Source organism: Capsicum annuum, chromosome 5 (genome assembly GCF_002878395.1).
Source record: "Capsicum annuum cultivar UCD-10X-F1 chromosome 5, UCD10Xv1.1, whole genome shotgun sequence".
Lineage (NCBI taxonomy): Eukaryota > Viridiplantae > Streptophyta > Magnoliopsida > Solanales > Solanaceae > Capsicum > Capsicum annuum.
Window position 1 is genome coordinate 2,393,575 of NC_061115.1, and position 19,651 is coordinate 2,413,225.

A 19,651-nucleotide genomic window follows, 5' to 3' on the forward strand; every position below is an offset into this window, starting at 1 on the left:
TCTTAGGACATCTGTGTGCTCTGATATCATGGTAAAGTGTGTGACCATCTCATCTAAAAGTTTAAGCTGTTAGAGAGAGCACCCTTTTATTATGTAATTATATTCTCAACAATTTCGCTGAGGATTAATGAGAAAAATTATGAAGTTCCTTTGCAGAGCCAAACTGAATGTTCGACCTAAAGAACTAACTTCGTGCACTAAATCCTCTAAACAATTTTTAAAAAAAAAATTGCTCACAATTTACTAAATTGCGAAACAAATCTCAAATTGTCAATATAATCACTTGATTTTCTTGGGGATTAATGAGGAAAATTATCGAGTTCCTTCGCAGGCCCACACTAAAGTTCGGCCTGAAGAACTAACTTCGTGCACTGAATCCTCTTAACCACTTAAAAAAATCTAAAATTGCTCAGAATTTACTAAATTGCGAGACAAGTTACCTCCACTCTTTAGCATAAGGTGCTCAATACTGTGCAAAGCTGGACACAAGCACCAAAATTATGCACATTGAGAATATTAGATTTCCATCAATGTTTCTTTCTGGAGAATAGTTTCTTATAGTTTTACCTAAATCCTGGATTACTAAGAGCTTATCTCGCAATCCTAATTAACAATGTATGTAGAATCTCTCAAAAACTGTAAAAAACATGTAACTTTTAAAAAAAAAAATTAAAATTAAAATTAAAATTTGTTTTGACCGTAAAACACCAATTTACACATTTTACGGTTATATTTTCACTGTTGATACGATTGTAAGGTGCTATCAGTTCACGATGCAGAACACCAAAAAGCAAATATTCTTACTCCTTTGTAGCCCGAGGACAAACAAAATAAGTATCTTCAGAGACAAAAAAACAATGAGCAAATGTCATTGCATGATCACTAATTAGGTAGAAGCTACATGCATTTTCATCTTTTCAGGACTTGAGCTCCTGAAATGATGGAGGAGCTGGATATATCATGCCATAACAGGTTTTACAGCATCTCATCAGGTGGATCTCATAGAAGAAAATTTAAAACTGAGAAAAGCAGATTATTCATGTGGATCAGCATCAACCATGCCTATGCGTAGACTTCAGAATCAATCTGCTCAATATTTGGGAATATGTGTCTCAAAGTACTTGTGTAGTTCGGAGATTGCGCCTGCAACCATAATACGACACATTAGGAAGTTATCAGAGAACTAAGCCTTTACCTTTGTGACGTAAAAGATCTAACTAATCAAAAAAAATTGAGAAATCTCCGGCAAGCATTAAATTTAAGTTCAACCTTACATCTGACGTGCCAAAAATAATACCAAACACATTCCAAATATACCTTGATTCTGGAAAAAAAGTACAAAAAAGTATCTAATCTCTAGACAAGTGAAGTTGCTCCAGTGGCCAGAGCATTCCATTTCAACCAGGAGGTCGAGTTCAATTCACCACTCTCTGTAAACCCATCTTTCTAGGATTCTTTTACAAGGTAAGAACCAGTAGCTCATCTTGTGTAGTCCAGGATTGATTCATAAATTCATAGACACAAGGCGAAGTCTCACATTCGCCTGAATTTGGCCATCTACCAGAATGCAAAAGCACTAGGAGCCCAAGTCCATCATGCCGCTGAAATTTCCAAACGAATAGAAGTTTGGCATACAACTCAAATATAAAGCCAACTCACAGACAATGAATCCACCCTTTCTATCCTGTTGTTCACCCTGCAATTAAAGATAGATCCCTTCCAGCCATCAAAAGTTCAGTCTCACCTTGTTTGACTATAACCTTACAAAATGTTTCTTTCTGAAATCTTGTGCCTCAAACTCATCAAGCAGGCATCCCAGTGCTGCTTCCATAATTTTGGCTGCCATGCCCAGGATCCATATCTTTGGACTTTTTCCAGTGCTTAGGGCTTGCACCCTATGTTCAGATTTTATATAATCTTTCATGCTCTCCTGAACGTGTAGAGCTTTCATAACCTATCTTTTATCAGCTTGGAGTTTGACATGCCCTTACAAATTCTTAGGTTCCAACACCCACAACTTCTTAGGGTTTAGAGTATACTTGCCAAATCTCCATTGTTTATATCTTCCAACGTGTTCCTTTTTTAAGTATTGTGCTTCTATACTTCGATGTAATAATCAAAGCTTTGTATGTTAATTGATTAAGAAAAGTCAACTCAAGGGGATTTAACACTTTCTCAACATCTTGGGGTTTCAAGGGAGAATAATATCTCCTCTGTGCTTTCAGGTGATTAAAGTAGTTATATCATTCAACCAGGATGTCTCTAATTCAAAGAGCAATCAGCACCGATTGGTGTGTTCGTGTGTATTCATGACTTGAATATTGTCTCATCTTTCAGCATCCTGTTTATGAGATAAATCTAGAAGTTGAAAACACATTTAGGGACGTGAGCTGAATAGATAAATTGTTGGAAATCTAAAAGGAACTACACAGATAATTCACTAAGCATGAAATTATACAGAGCAGAAGACAGAGATCTGCAGGACATTAACCAACCATGGATTCTGCACAATTCAATGATGCGCTTTGATACAGCAAGTTCAAGAATTAATAGATTGGCTTATGAAGTGATGTACAGGCAATATAAGGTGCCATTTGTTTTTTGAACAGTAGGATGTCTGAATCTGAAAATATATATGAATATTAGATGTATATAGATTTGGACACTGAACAATTAACATGATTTGTTTTCTCAACATCTGTATAAAAACAAACAGCATCATACCCAGTATAGTCCCACAAGTGGGATAAGGAGACAGTAGCGTGTACGCAGACCTTACCTCTACCTTGACAGGCAGAGAGGTTGTTTCCGGTAGATCCTCGGCTCAAAGAAAGCAAAAACACAACACTTATGAAGACATAAGCAGTCGCAACAACAGGATAGTAAGAACACTGAGGCATGGAAGACAACTAGTAATAGAAACTAAGAACAAGAAATACGGAAATAGTAAAATAATAAAAATATCAAAAATAGTACTAATACAATCAGACTCTGTAACGTCCCCTCGTTATAACAACATTTCATTATAACGGCCAGATTTTCTCCGAAATAGATTTTTCACGTTACATTTTACTAGAGCAACATTCTATCGATAACAGCAATGGCGTTTATTAGTGGTACACTTTTCGTAAAATTATCTCTATAACAACATACTCAAATAAAATCTTTATGTAACATTAGTATTTTATAAAAAACTTATATATGTATGGTATAAAATAAAATATTAAAATATTTGTGGTAATCATTAAGCTAAGCAAATTGTAATCTTTTTTAAGTTCTTCAATCGTTGTACTTTAGGACAACATAACTTTAATGCCTAAAGATTCCGTAATATCATGACGAATCACTTGGAGGTAGAGATTCGCACAATTACAAGGTAAAACGAATAAAACGTTACAAATGGATACTATATCTTATATGAAGTTTGACACATCACTTCCAATACTTGAAACGCACACTGATGAAGAGATTATAACACAACTCATTGGAGTGGAATATTTGTGTCTTGTAGTTTCTTGTTTGTGGTGTTTTGGTTTTGTTGGTGATTTTGGATAAATAATTTATAGTATTAATTTATGGGTGTCTTATTTCTTGTTTGTTGTGTGTTTTTATGTTTTTTGTTTGTTATATTAGTGTTTGTCCCAAGTCGGGGGTCTATCGGAAACAGCATCTCTACTTCATCTGAGGTAGTGGTATGGACTGCGTACACTATACTCTCCCCAGACCCCCGCTTTGTGGGAATACACTAGGTATGGTGTTGTTACATCAAGCTTGAAATATTTGAACTTTTCATTAATTTTAAATGCATACGATCCTTAGATTTCTGGACCCTGCACATCGCGGGAGCTTTAGTGCTCCAGGCTGCCCTTTTTTTATGATCCTTAGATTTTAATTCTTCGTCGGTACGATATATCTTGTTATGAATTTTTCCAGTAATGCATTAGTCCGTTCAATAGTGAAATATGAAAATCGATTGAGATTTTAAATTTAACAATTATTTTATTTTCGTTTATAACATAAAAAGTACAAAAAAATAGTTTTCATATTTTTATTTGCAACAATTAAATAAGATTTAAATATCAAATGTCCCTATTTATGTGTAACACCACCTCTATGTAGTAGTCAACTTTTTCGGACAAACACTGCCACTATAGAGAGGTTTGATTGTGCTACTTGGACAGACAAGACGCGAAACTATAAACTATTTTTCCATTCAAATCCTTGACCTCCACACCCTCCTATCTAGGTTTATTTCCTTGGTAAGCTGAAGGTTTTCCATGTCCTTTCAGATCACCTCTCCCAAATATTCTTTGATCTACCTTTACCTCTCCTCGGGCCCTCCAGCGTCAACACACCTCCTGATTAGGGCGTCTGTGCATCTCTTCTTGACATGCCCGAACCATCTCAGCCTCTCCTCCCAAATCTTGTCCGCCACAAAGGTCACTCCACCTTGACCCAAATATCTTTATTTTTAACCATCTCTCTTATTAAGGCCACCACATCCATCGCGAACATTTTCATTTCTATAACTTTCATCATCTTATGAAGATGTGCGTTCTTGACTAGCCAACACTGCTCCATACAACAAATACAGTCTAACAATTACTCTGTAGAACATACCGTTAAGTCTTAGTGGAACCTTCTTAATACAAAATACACCATACATTAGCTCCCACTTCAACAACCCTACAACAATGCGACACGTAACATCCTCGTCAATCTCCCCATTGCCTTGGATAATAACCCCTGGTACTTGAACTCCCTTTCACGGAGATGAGAATCCAACCTCATTTCCAAGTATACTACACGAGGCACCTCACTAAACTAGCAAACTCCGTGTACTCTATGCCAACCTAAAACCTTTACTCAAGGGATTGTCTCCACGCCTCCAGCTTCTTGTTGACTCTACTGCACATCTCGTTAATCAGAACAATGTCATCAGCAAATAAAATGCACCAACGCACCTCCCCTTGAATGTGTCATGTCAAAACAACAATCATCAAAGCAAATAAAAAGAGCAAAAGGTCTATCTCTGAAGGGGAGCCTTGAAGTAATTGGTAAAGTTGTTGTCATGTAATCAGGTGGTCACAGATTGAAGCCTTGAAAAGCCTCTGACAGAAATGCAAGTTAAGGTTACGTACATTACACCCTTGTGGTGGAGCCCTTCCTCGGACCCTGCGCATAACGGGAGCTTTAGTTCACCGAATTGCACTTAGTCTATGTCTGATGCAACCCAATCGAGACTAGAAAATGACCGAAGCCTCCTCCTATTATTCTTGCATGTGTCTTAGCAACAAACATGCCTTAATTGCCATGATTGAAACATCTCTAGTCTCCGAACATCTCCATAGAACCTCTTAAAACTTTATCGTATGCCTTTTCCAAGTGGAAAAAGAGACAAATTTACCCTTCTACTTTGAAAAATTGGCTAAATATACCTTTTGTCATACTTTGGGTCAAATTTATCCTCGTCATACTTTGAGGCCAAATTCACCCGTTTACTTTGAAAAATTGTCTAAATATATCCTTGGTCATATTTTGGGGTCAAATTTACCCCCGATGTCATATCGGGGTCAAATTTACCCTAGGTAAAAAACTTTTCACATGTACCATTTCTTTAATAGAAAAGTTCAAATCAACGGTAAATGTCCCATTTTTTAAAAAGATATAGCACACACTAATCTAATCTGTCTGACCCGACATGAGCCACAAAAAAGAAAAATAAATATACCCCCTTCAGTTCTATTGGTCAAATTTTTCCAACAAGATTAAGCCACTGGATATTTATCCGTGCATAGCTCATGAAAAATTGATCTGTATCAATGCAAAAACAAAGAAATATAGCCCTCTCTCAGTTCATAGATCTACATGACTGCGTCAATGCAGAGCTCATGAAAAATGGCACCTGACGGTCAAATGCAATAGATTAGGAGGCCCACTGAATATTTCTCTGGATGATTGAGTTAAGAAGTCTCCCTATGTGCCATCTCCATTCATGTCTTCATATGCAATTTAGTTCTGTACAAATTTTTCATCATTTTATTTGCTCAAAAAACTTATTCACTGATTTTAGAATCTCAATGCACATAGAATTGCATACCAAAATTTGAAATTTGAATATAACTAAACCGGAGTAGAGTTTGAAATAGAAATTTTAACTAGATATATGCTTCTACATTATCCTATTCCATTTTACTTTTTTCTCATTTGTAAACAACCTACCACCATTGCACGTTGAAAGAGAAATATTTTTATTCGTTGGAAAAATTAGACCAACAGAACTAAGGGAGGAATATTTTTGTTTGGGTATTTTTGTGGGTCGAATCAAGCGAATTAGATTAGGGTGTGATTTATTTTTAAACAATGGTCAATTTAACGTTGATTTGGGCTTTTCTGTTAAAGGAAAGGTACAAGTGAAAAGTTTCTTAACAATGAGGGTAATACAACAACAACAACAACAAACCCAGTGTATTCCCACCAAGTGGGGTCTGGGGAGGGTAGAGTGTACGCAGTCCATACCACTACCTCCAGAGAAGTAGAGAGGTTGTTTCCGATAGACCCCCGGCTCAAGATAAAGAAAAGTAGACCACAGCGTAATTAAATAAGAAGCAAGATGGATGGCATAACATGACAAGGAATAAGACACATAAAATTTGGCTCCAAAGTATGATATCGAGGGTAAATTTGGCCCCAAGGGGTATATTTAGTCAATTTATCGCAGTAGTCCTTTTTCCTGTCCATATACTGCTCCACCAATCTCCCCACAAGGTAGATGGCGTTCTTAGTCAACTGACCTGGCACGAAACCAAATTGATATTTAGAAATAAACACATTCCTCCTCAACCTCTCCCAAACTTTCATAGTGTAACTTAGCAACTTGATACCCTTATAGTTATTGCAATTTCGAATATATCACTCTTGTTCTTGTACTACGGAATCATAGTACTCCACCTCCACTCCTCAAGCATCTTCATCGTCCTAAATATGACATCAAACAACCCAGTCAACCAATCCAAACCCGTTTTGCCCACGTTTTTCCAAAATTTTGTTGAAATCTCGTCTAGCTTAGTAGTTCTACCCCATCTTATGCATGGTCTTCTTTACTTCTTCTCCCATAATACTCCTACAATATCCAAAATTTTGACAACTCTTAAGAGTGCTCTAAATCCCCCAACACAATACTCTTGTTCTCATTTTCATTCAATAAGTTGTGGAAGTATGTCCGTCATCAACGTATGATAAGTCCCTCCGCCACCAATACATTACCCTCCTCATCCTTGATGTACGACACTTGATTGACGGCAGGTTTTCCTCTCTTGCGCCTTGACAAACCTATACAACTTCTTGTCCCCATCTTTGGCCCCTGGCTCTTTATACAAGCGTTCAAATGTTGCCATCTTCGGCGCTATAACTGCCAACTTTGCCTCGTTCTTTGCCACCTTATACCGCTATTTATTTTCCCTCTTCTGCTCCTCGTCTGACCTCCTACTAGCTTCAAGTACACCGCCTTATTTGTTTACACCTCCTCCCAATTCCACCACCAGTCCCCTGGATAAACATTTCAAGACCCCTAACACCTCTTTAGTTGTTTCTCTTATGCAATTCATTATCCACGACCCTACTACTCGCATCCCCACTCCCTCTCCAAGCCCCCACCATCTCCAACTTCTCCCCAGCTACTGAGATATGCCCTTAATCAAGGCACCGCACTTGATCTTTGGTTGACCATACATACCTATCTTTTTCCTCTCCTTTTTAATCTCCAAGTCCATCACCAAGACTATCACACTTCCTCTCCCAGGATAACCTTTCAATCTTACCCTTATCATACTTCCTCAAGAGTAGGTAGTCAATCTGAATCTTGGCCACCGCACTCTAGAAGGTAACAGCTCCCCTCCCTCTTCTGAAAACTCGTGTTAGCTATCACAAAACCATAAGCTCACGCGAACTCTAACAACGAAGTTTCGCCTTCATTTCTTTCTCCAAAACAAAAACCATCATGTACGTAATCGTATTCCCTAGTTGTGGTCCCCATGTGATCATTGAAATCTCTACCCACCTAGCAGTAGCTTCTCGATGAGCGAGATAACTCGAACAACCATGTCCAGATCATCCCCAGCGCATCTTTTTTATCTCATCATTCAAGCCCGTTTGAAGCGTGTACGCACCGCAACGTTCAATGTAAGCCCTCTATTAAGTGCAAACGAATGAGCCCTAAAAGTACCTTTTATCATATAGGGCCTAAAGTCTACCCTTCATGACAACAGAGGTTCAAGAAGAAGGAATAAAGATCTAGATTAAGAGCAATGGTTATTAACTTGACGAGAATACAATTTGAGCTTCAACTATCTAATAATGTATATGCTACTTTACCATAAGCAGTGGGAGTACTGGGAGTCCAAGAAAATCTTTTTTTGAATGGTAACATTTTCTATATATATGCATAGACATCAGAAGAAAAGATTGTATTGGATGGAAACCAAAATATAGAGAAAAGGAATTTCTTGTTCTACTTACAAGGAACCGAATACATCTAAAATTGTCATAAGATCAACTGTGTTTTCAAATTTACAACAAAAAATAAATTCCTTAATTTTCTGCAAGGTGCCACTTGTGTCTTCAAAACATCTTGAGTTCCTCACCTTTCATATCATCCAACAAATGCTTGATTTGATAATTTTTCATCATTATTTTATTTGTATCGTTTCCCCCCTTTGTTCTAGCATGTCGAAACTTCAATTTCAGAAGTTCTAGGAATTACGCATCTAATTATCTCTGAGATTGATGAACAGATTGCATAGTTGGCTAGTCATTCTGCAATATGAAAACAGAAGATTGATTGTCGTTGCATCCTTCCCACAGAACTAGCATCTTGAAGAAAGTTGTATTCCCCTATTTCTAAAATTATCCTAAGCCAAAACAACCTCTCAAACTACAAATAACAGCAACATACCCACCGTAATCCCACAAATGGGGTCTGGGGAGGGTATGTAGACATAATAGACCTTACCCCTACCTTGTGCAGATATAGGTTGTTTTGATAGACCTTCGACAAAAGAAAAGCATAAACACAGTAGATATGGAACATACACAATAACAAGAAGATAGTAAGCAAACCGAAGCAGAAGAAACAAAAAGTAGTAATAGGAAACTAAGAATATGAAATAGGAAAATAATAAAATACTAAAAATAACAAAAAATACTACTGGTAAGGAAAAATAAAATGTGTAACTACCTATTACTAGACTTCCATCAAATCCTCAACCTCCAACCCTCATATCAAGGGTCGTGTCCTCGATGGATTAAAGACTCGTCACGTCCTGCTTAATCACCTCTCCACAATACTTCTCCCTTACCTATACCGCTCCCAGACCCTCCAACATTAGTCTCTTACACCTCCTAACTGGAGCATTTGTGCCTCTTCTTTTCATTTACCAAACCATCTCACCGTCACCTCCCGCATCCTGTCCACCACGGAGCCACTCCCACCTTATCCTGAATATCTCCATTTCTCCATTTCTGAACATATCTCTCTCCTAGTAAGCCCACACATCCATCTCAACATCCAAGCTTCTAATTAACAATAAAGTAAAACATGCCACTTTATATGGCACCTTAACTTAATTAATATGTTTCCAACGCCAAAAGGTTGAGTTAAGATCCTACTTGATTCAAATCTTTATAAGTTGAACCTACATTGCTCGGACTCGGTGCAGGTGTCCGATACGGGTACGGATCTAGAGGTCGGATCCTTCACGGACTCAATTTAAAGATTCGGGGATATGAATCTAGGGATGAATACGGGTGTAGGAATTCGGTGAAAAATAATTTAAACATTTAAAAATAGAGATACTATGTGGAAAACTTGAGAGAAAATATTGTTCAAGAAGAAAATTCTTAAAGGAGATAAAAAGAAAAGCAATAACATAGAAATTTATATATACAAGGTATTCTATTTTCTTCAATTTCACCTTAACTTTTGTTTTGATTACAGAATTTCTTAAATCTGTCCAAACTTTCCAAGTGATTTTGGTCAACGTACCCAAAATTAGTTAACCAGATCGGGTACGGATCCCACACCCACACCCATGTCGCGTCGACATGGTTGCGGCACCATAAGTGAAGAGTCCAAGAAACTTCGAGTTGAACTACCGTGTATAAATTCAACTACTGTGATGTAGCCACTTAAGTATATCTACATCCTCCTGCAACCCATTACACTGTTCTAGAGTTTTAAAGAATTCTATTATCCTTGCTTTGCCTTCAAGAAATTTCTTCCTTTTCTTTCTTCAAACTCCATGAACAAGTTCTCTTTTTCGGTGATCTTTTCTTCATTCGAACATCTTTTTTTGTAGTATATCATCCAGTGCAATGATTTAATTTAGGATAACAGTTTTATCCCTCTCTAAGTTGTAAATAATTGATTAGGCTCCATTCTCTCAATTTGCTTTTTAGAGCTACGAGCTTCCTTACAAGAATTTAGTCCGGTCTGCCTTAATGTAAAGGAAGACCACCCCTGCTTTACTTTATCACTAAAACCTTTTGTCTCCAACAACCAATTTTTTGAAATAAGATTTGGTTAGGTCCCAGTTACCACAATTTAAAACTAGGAAAGAGTGGTCAGAACTGATTTTGGATAGAATTTCTTGCTTAATATTTCTGAACATATCATCCAAATCCTCAAACAAGGAACCTATCAATTCTCGATAATATTTCCTAATTATTACCTCTTTCTAGCTGTGTAATTGCCCCATTCCAGTTGTGGATCAACCAGCTTCATGTCATCAATAAAGTTTGAGAATTTTGTCATTTGTCTGGTGCTTGTAGTGCAGTTCCTCTTTTTGGAGGGAAATCAAACTGTGTAATCACCATTCACCACCTAATACCCAACGTTTATTGAATCTAACCCGTGTGTAAACAGCCTCTCTGCCTCCAAAAGGTACAGGTAAGGTGTGTGATACGAGCCAAATGGCCATCTATGCTTTTGAAGAAATCATTGGAGGCCAATGAATAAAGACTCAAGACTTGGTCACCTCGCGGACACAAGAACATGCATGGAGGACCCATTTTGAGCATGACATAAAGCAAACCCGTGTGAGGAAGATTGCGTGGGGGCTTACCTTTGATGCCAACCCGAGAACACGACTGTTGAAGCATGACCCCACGGTTTTGGAGCACTGAAGAAGCACCCTTCATTAAGGGTATTTTGGAGACTACAATTGTTGGAAAGACACTCCATGGCCGCCCCTTTTATTAAGAGTATTGTGGTCATTTTTGTTATGTAATAAGTTAGGATATAAATACACTTATTAGCCTTACTTTAGGGGTTGTTGAATGATATTGAAAGAATTAGTCTCCTCTAGAGAGAGAGAGTGAAACCGAAACTAAGGTGACACATAGTGTGGATTCACTTGTATTGCATTTTTGCTTAGAAACACGGGTGCTTGAGGAGAGTGAGTTCCCTCTTGTGCCTACATAAGAGCTTGGTGTTGATTATACGGGTTGTAGGGGTCTTGACATTTGATACACGTCTTGGTTCTAAGGTTCTTGTATAATTTTATGTCAAGTTACTATCCATCCTTTATTTATTGCATTGTTGTTATGTTTTGTATCTTGTCTTCCTTATCTCGTTTCTTTGTGTTGCTGCCTCATTTATTGTTATCTTATTTCCAGCTTTGTTCTTGTGTTTTGTGGCTGTTTTTAGTGTTCCGTACTCGTAGTCGTATCATTTGGTATCAGTGCAAGGATTGATTTCGTTCCTACAGAATCAATCTTGGGCTTGTTAACTCGAAAATCACAAAAAAAAAAAGTGTTGAAAAAACGAAAATCCAAAAAGAAACATTTTGTCCCGTTTTTGGTCTTTGGCCAAAATTTTGAACTTAAATTAAGGAAATTTTTATGTGTTTTGATTGTTTCTAGTATTAGACCCTTCTTCACCAACACGAATTGAGTCTAAATCCGTATTTTTAGCCATTTTTGAGTTGTTCTTGGAATTTGAAGGTTGCAGTTTTTTGAGGATTGGTGGCTTGAAAATGTGTTCTTGATGTTATTGTTGAAGATGTGGGTTTGAAAACGTGTTGTTGTTGTTGTGGAGTTCAACGTGAGCTAAAAGAAACAAAAATCATTCAATTTGGAGCTCATTTGGTTTGGTTTCCATTCTTGAATGTTCTTGTTGTTCTTCATGTTGTGTTGAAGAAGAATCCTCAAAGGAGGTAGTTTGATCTAAAAATCAAGTGAAAGAAAGAGTGGTCTTTGTTTGTCTTGGAAACATTTCTAAGACAACAACAAAGAAGAAAGTAGATAATAGGTCGTTTAAAAAGCCTTATTCTTAAAAGGAGAAAGGGCATTTTTCAAGGGCGATAAAAGAAGAAACGAGACAAACCTTCAAAAAGGTTGTCTTGCCAAAAAGGTGCAAGAAAGTCAAAGCCTCTTGAATTTTGAAAAAGGGCACCAAAGTCTTGTTTGGCCTACTATAGCCGAAAATCCGTTCTTCCAAATTGGAGATTGAACAATTCAAGTTGAGAAACAAAAAATTTCAAATTTCAACAACTCCTGACGCCCAATCCAAGGTTGCCACGTGGTTGCCACGTCACCACCCTCCAAAATGACCTAAGGCTCAAAATTTTGAATTTCTTTGTTTCTTTTTCCTGTTCCTTTAGTTTCATTTATTGATTCTAGTACTAATTGACAAGCTAGTAATCACCTACTAGGTTGTAAGTTAGTTTTGAGTTCATTTTGTTCATGTTTGCATTTCTCGTGTGCTTTTACCTTTTTGATTCGTTGTAATCCTTGGCTCAAGTCCGAACCAGATTTCATTTGAGTCTTTCAAACGAAAATCCACTCCGGACAAGAGTAGAACTCACCCCTCCACGTCTCACGGAGTACAAGCCAACTTACAACACTTGTGAGACCAAATGTGAGGTATCCAAAGAGAGGAGAGTGCGGTGAGGATACTTTTGAGCTAACTAGTTTGTTGTTTTTTTTGGTTGCTTTCTTAGGTATCATGGGTGATACTTTCAAGGCCACTAGTGAAGATTTCAAACGGAACCTTGAAAAACTACGCCAGATCCACACTTAGACCACCAAATCCAATTCCTCTTGTCCAAGCACCACTTAATCGGAAACTCCCTTGTGATGAGAGCTCCCCAAAGGAGAAAGTGGGCTGCCATGACACACTCCAAGGTGAAGGCCGAAACTCATGTGAGCCACAAGGTAAAAATGCTATCTCCTACCCTCCTATAAACTTAGAATGTTGTAATGTGGCTAGTAGTAACCAAGTGGATGTAGTTGGTGGATTGCCTAGAGGAGAATGGCATGAGTCTTCCCTTTGTGATACCCTTGATATTGCTAGGTTGTATGAAGATCCAATTCTTGTTGTAAGAAAGCAAGCACTTGTTGATCCTATAGATGATAAAATTGATTCTTCTCATAAGAATGAATTGAGTCCACCTAGTGCTAGCACTTGTAACTTGAATAAGGTCCCAATGCCAAGTGATGAGAGTATTCACACACTAGTTGACCCCTGTGAAAACCAAGGTGAGTCTAAGTTGGTACGTGAGTTGCCAACAACTAGTGAGGGTGTGCAAAATGATCAATCGGGTGAAGATGACCTTGATTTGCTTGAAAGTTTGGGAAACCCGAATTGTAATTGTTCTTGTGAAGATGGATTTGATTGTGATCCCTTTGCTACCCGTGGTGGTTTGTATCTATGTGGAGATTACTCTTGTGAAAGAGAAGGTGGTGCGTGTTTAGAAATTCCATCTACTTCTTCTCTATGTATTTCTTATGTTGGGCATACTCCTAGTGGAGATCTTGAAACTAGTAGTAAGTGCATGCATGAGAACCCTATATTTGAAGATGACTTGTGGAACACCTTTCTCAACCCTTTTTTGGCTCATGATATTTCCAATGATGATAAAGAAGGTATGCCTAATTTTGAGGATGGCACCGTAGGGGCAAGTGAGAAGGGCCGAGACCTAAGTCCTTGGCTACTTCTCCAATTTGACCCCGGTAATCTCTTGGGATGTGGAGCTTGTTATACATCCAAATTGTTGTTTGGTCTACACGACAAGCAAGGCTTGAAAGAGGATGTTGGTATCCTTCCCTATAATGGAAAGTCTTTCTTGGGGGGAACCTACATTGTGCAAGGGAAAGAACTCCAACCAAGATGAAGGGTTAAAGATGGGGAGTCATGAAAGGCTCCAAGAGGTTCACCATTGTGTGTTTCCATTCTTGACCAAGGTTTTATCACTTGTAGGTCAAGAAGAGAGTCTTCTCTTGAAACTACTTTGGATCAACCCCATTTGTGTGATACCCTTCTTATATATGTATGAAGACATGGTGGCTTCCATATACAACTCCTTCGTGAATTTTTCAATAGATTTCTAATGTTTAACACGAAGGATCCTTGGCTATATTTCAAGTGTGTACCAACTTGGCATGATGATGTTATTTGTTGCACTAACCCTAACCCTCATGCCATGAGGATGTTGTGCTTGTTTGTCCTTTCCTTAATTTTGCAAGGTATGGATTCGAGGTCAAATCCTTTTCAAGAGGGGGAGGATGATACGAGCCAAATGGCCATCTATGCTTTTGAAGACATCATTGGAAGCCAACACATAAAGACTCAAGACTTAGTCACCTCGCGGACACAAGAACATGCATGGAGGACTCATTTTGAGCATGACAAAAAGCAAACCCACGTGTGGAAGATTGCATGGGGGCTTACCTTTGATGCCAATCCAAGAACACAAGTGTTGAAGCATGACCCCACGGTTTTGGAGCATTGAAGAAGCACCCTTCAATAAGGGTCTTTGATCATATTTTGATGAAACCATAGAGATGCATTAATTTCCCCTTCTATCTCCTCTTCATGTGACCGTGTGTTTAAAGGCTCCACTTCCTCAACAAGCCGGATGTCCGGTTTTGCTGCCAGGATCAACTGTATGTCTCCTTTGTCCCCTAGACTATCAACTCATACTCCCTTACCATATTAGTCACGGCATCTTCGAAAACATCAGCTTCTTCACATGTTGCTATCTATTTTGAGTCTTGAACGTGCATTTCTTCTTCCTCTTCTTCTTGGTTATAGTGTGTTTACCAGAACATCATTGTTGAAATATTTGCCTCAATTTCATCAATGATTGAGTTGATTTTCATTGAGATGGACGAGATAAGCTGGGTGTGTAAGACGACCTGAACCTCATTAAATAATATTGGGCCTGAAGAGGAAGAAGCAGTCCCACTTATTGATTAGAGTTTTGGACCGGCCAACGACCCAGCTCTTCTAAAATTAGTGATCCCTAGTAGTTAGCTCGTGCATCATCATCCCCTTCATCCGGCTCTAAATTGAAAATAGGTTGAAATATTTCAGATCCCACATGTGTGTCCCCACTCTATATCACAGTTTTATCACCTATCAAGCAATACAAACCCTAGAACAAGAGAAAAAGTTTGTAAAGAATCTTATGAAAGAACAAAATCACTAGTTGAAAGAGTGACAAAGATCCATTTTGAGAGGAGGGATGCATAAACCAGAAAGCCCCATAAAGAAGTTCTAGACGAAGGAAGAGAGAATCTAAGGATCTGGAGAAGAAACTTCAAGTTCGAGTACAAGCAAATATACAACAATAACAACATACCCAGTAAAATCGCGCAAGTGAGGTCCGGGGAGGGTAAAGTGAACACAAACCTCACCACTACCTCAAGGAGGTAGAGAGACTAAGTACAAGCAAATATACAACCAAAAAAAAAAAAAGGAGCAAGACAATTGATGTCAGTTAATACTATAAGGATGTGCTAAGGTTTAAAGACAGACACTTACACAGGGATTTCGCTCAAGGTAAATGGTTGTTAGCTTCTCTCTAGCACCAGCAATAGCTTCTGCCAGTCCTTCAAGTGATGCTATATTGTTGTCATTAAGCCACAAATCTTCTAATCTGCAATACGAACCAAAAAGTGAACATGAAGATGATGACAATTCCTAGCATAAAACGAGTAATTCACACATTTGGAATTGCCAGGACAGCTTTCATACTTTGTCAAGTTCTCGATGTCATTAATTTCTGTAAGCCTATTTGCTGATACATCTAAGACCCGCAGGTTTACCAAGGTAGACAAACCTTCCATTTTCGCAATACCATTATGGCTCAAGTATAATTCTTCAAGGGCAACACATCCCTGCAGATTGAAAACAACACAACAGCTCACTCTTAAAACGAAATCGTCTACAATGAACAAAGCACAACTATTGGGCATAAGGACCTGAAATCCATTCATGGAAGTTAAACGGTTGCTCTGCAGGCTGATCTTTTTAATGCATTTCAAACCGCACAAATTAACTGTTCGAATACGATTGCGACCGAGCCATAGCTCTTGTAGGTTTTTCATATTTTCCGGAAGCTCCATAACCTGTATCAAGAAACAAAGCACTTCAAAGGTATCTAATGAGCCAGAGAAGCTACATAGTATACTCACATTTACAAATATATTTGACTTCAGGCAGATTTTTTTTTAATTGTCCTGCCGCTATTGTAAAACTTTTAGGATTAAAAATTACAAGTGTAGACGGTTGATAACTATATAATTTCTTTTGAAGTCACCTTTAAGAGAAACTAACCCGTAATCTATTGGACCCAAGTTCGAGTATTTGCAGCTCGTGGAAGTGCTCTATCTCCTCCATCTTGGTGACATCATTTTTAGACACATATAGTTCTCTAAGTGTACTGGAGACCTTGGACAATCCATTAAGTGATGATATCTCATTGAAAGAAACATCAAGTACCAGAAGCTTCTTGAATATCGCAACATCGGGAATTTTCTTCAGCTTATTGTCCCTAAGCACTAGCTCCTGAAGAAGACAGTTCGAGAGGCATGATTTCAGATAACTTTAAAAGGCCTATTGTAGTCGCATCTACGACCAGACTATCGTACAAGAAGTAAAACAGGGAAAAGTTGAAGTCTGGAAATAAGCTGTTGTCACTCAACATTCTATTTAATCTTTGATTAGCTCAAAGATATAAAAACGAAAAATAAAAGGATGAAAAACTGCTAAGTTGTTGCGTTACAGACTAGAGTTCAACTTGCAGAGGTGGAATCTGTCAAGCTTCTCTGACTAACCAACACATAATATCACTAAAAAGGCTAAAGAGAAAATTTTTTCCTACTCCTAAGAAATAGAAACTTTTTCCCTCAAGGATTTTATGTACATATTACCAAGTTGATACAGAAGAAGGGACAGAACTTAGCAGCAAACTATATAATCCAATACTACGGGGGTGTTTGGTCATGAGAATTCACTTTTTTCCAGAAAACTATTTCACTTTAGTGAAAATTGTAGTGTTTGGCCATAAGAATTCCAAATACAATCCCAAATTGTATTTGGAAAAGTGAAAACAAGTGAAACTTGTTTTCACTTTTTTCACTCACTTATCTCATAAAAAGTAAAAAACAACTCCAATTTATATTCATGGCCAAACACAACTTCAAACTCCAACTTCAACTCTAATTCCAACTCCAATTTCAAAAAGTTGTAGTTTTCATGGCCAAACACCTACTACATATTATCTACTGGCAAGTATAAAAAGTCCAAATACTTATCCATCATATCTAAAATGTTGCTATAACACCAAAAGCATAATTTTTAATGCATTTATTTTTTACTCTAGAAATCTGTAAGTTCTTCCCATCAAAGCATGCACTGTTCCTTTCCAGCCATAAGGTCCACATTATGCAATTGGAAATAGCTCTCCATATTGGCTTAATCTCTTTTTAACCTCTTGTGATTGTCACACTTCCAAAAGCTACTAATTTTCTCTGGTAACACCAAAGATATGCCCATCATGCTAAAGAAAGTTCCCAACATTGTCCTGAAAATCTGCAATGCAAGAAAAGATGTCCACCTGTTTCCTCCTTTGAATTGCAGAAATAGCATCTGATGCACAAGGAAAAACCTCTTCTTTGTAACTTGCTCTGTGTTTTGGCTGCTGGCAACCAAAAAACTATGCTTTTGCAGGTGCTCCGGTTTTCCAAATCATCATCCATAGCCAGTTAGGAATTCCCTGATAAACTGTTGCAACAACATTTTGTAGCAGCTATTGACTGAGAATACATTATCCCTACTGTTAACCCAAACTAGCCTGTATGCTTTGTCTTGTTCCATTGAACATGAATTCAGTTGTTGAAGTAGTTGGCAAAAACTATCTATTTCCCAACCATTTTAGATTTCTTCTAAGAGTAGCAGAAACTAAGGTCATTTTTTAAAGCAAAATTAGACTGGAGAAGAGCAGAAAACGACCTTTGTATAAGAGATCCAATGCCCACTTGTGAGATTATACTGGGTATGTTGTTGTTGTTGTTGTTACTGTTGTTGTATTCAACTCTCTGCCCACATTCCCTCCCATCTGCTGAATTGGAGTGTGAAATAAGGTGGAAAAAAAAAAAGACACCACTCAACATACATAAAATTCTGAGATGCACCCAGCAAAGCCCCTCCAACCATGATGGTGCAACTACAACATATCACTTAGAGAGAGAAAATGCTCTGGGACACATTAATCGAGGCTAGAAAAGACCTTTTCTTTTCCAGCTAAAACCTGGGCTTTCCAGCGTCCTTTTTGGAGAATTCAAATTTAGAGCAACATGGGGGAGAACAGAGTCTACTTTGTAGCTTGATTCAAGTCATATGATATCATCAGAACCAAAATGAGGGTGGATGTATGGTTTGGCTGAGTGAAAAGGAGCAGGAATCTGATGCGTACAACTACATTTAGCAAGAAAACCATGGACTGTTTATGATTTGCATTGCAGGAAGGATCAAAAGACAAAGAGGGTGTTTGAATTGACTTATTTTTAGGTGCTTTTGGCTTTTAATCACCTTTTTATTTTTGGAGATGTTTGACAAAGACAAAAAGTGCTACCTATTTTTGGCTTTTGGCTTTTAAGTCACTTTAAAAAAGCCCATTCAAACATCCTATTAGGAAAGCACATGAGAAGATGGAATCTTAAGGAACAACAACTTTATTCTTCTATTCGGGATAAACAAGTTTGGCAGATTCTTTAGCATTGTGACATTACAAGGAGAAAACATATCAGTCATTATTATCCCAGAAGTTACAATTGATGTTGGGGTGGAGGGATATTGCTATTTAGATTGCTAGCTTTCTTTCCACCTTCTCAATGACTCCCATCAATATAATTATAACCGACGCCTAAAGACTCACCCTAATAAGTAGTTGTAGGGAGCTAAATGCACCCCAATGATACAGAGGACTTTATTGAAGGATGGCTAACACTGATAGTATAGCAAGGATAGAGAGGTTATAACAACCAATAAGCTAATAAAGAAGGATCACATGAAGTACAAGCTTTACAATGGCCACTCTGAATGGGAGGTCAAGTCCTTAAGAAAAGTAAATGACACCTCAATAAGGAGGGGGGTAAACAAGAAGGGGGCGAGTGGTAAATCATTCACCAAATAAATTCACACAGGTGTTTATAGGAATTGGAGAGAAAATGGAGGTAGTTCTTCCACAGGACAGCAAATGCCCACAGAAGAGCCAACTCCATCAACAAACTGAGAGTTAGAGGTGAAGTCATTACAGAATCCGAAGAGATCAAAAAGGAAATAGTGGACTACTATGAGAGGCTATAC

The 19,651-nt window shown here is 37.9% G+C and overlaps 1 protein-coding gene across 3 annotated transcripts; it reads right to left on the reverse strand.

Moving 5' to 3' along the window:
• Positions 1-776: 776 nt before the first annotated feature.
• Positions 777-16,849, reverse strand: LOC107870129 (protein phosphatase 1 regulatory inhibitor subunit PPP1R7 homolog; the record flags this gene model as incomplete). 3 transcript variants are annotated; one of them, XM_047412402.1, is given in 5 exon segments in its annotated part: positions 777-1,143; positions 15,824-15,938; positions 16,037-16,179; positions 16,264-16,410; positions 16,619-16,849. In XM_047412402.1, coding segments are annotated over 5 exon segments (717 nt in total), but the record flags the coding sequence as incomplete, so codon positions are not given.
• Between the last annotated feature and the right edge of the window lie 2,802 nt (positions 16,850-19,651).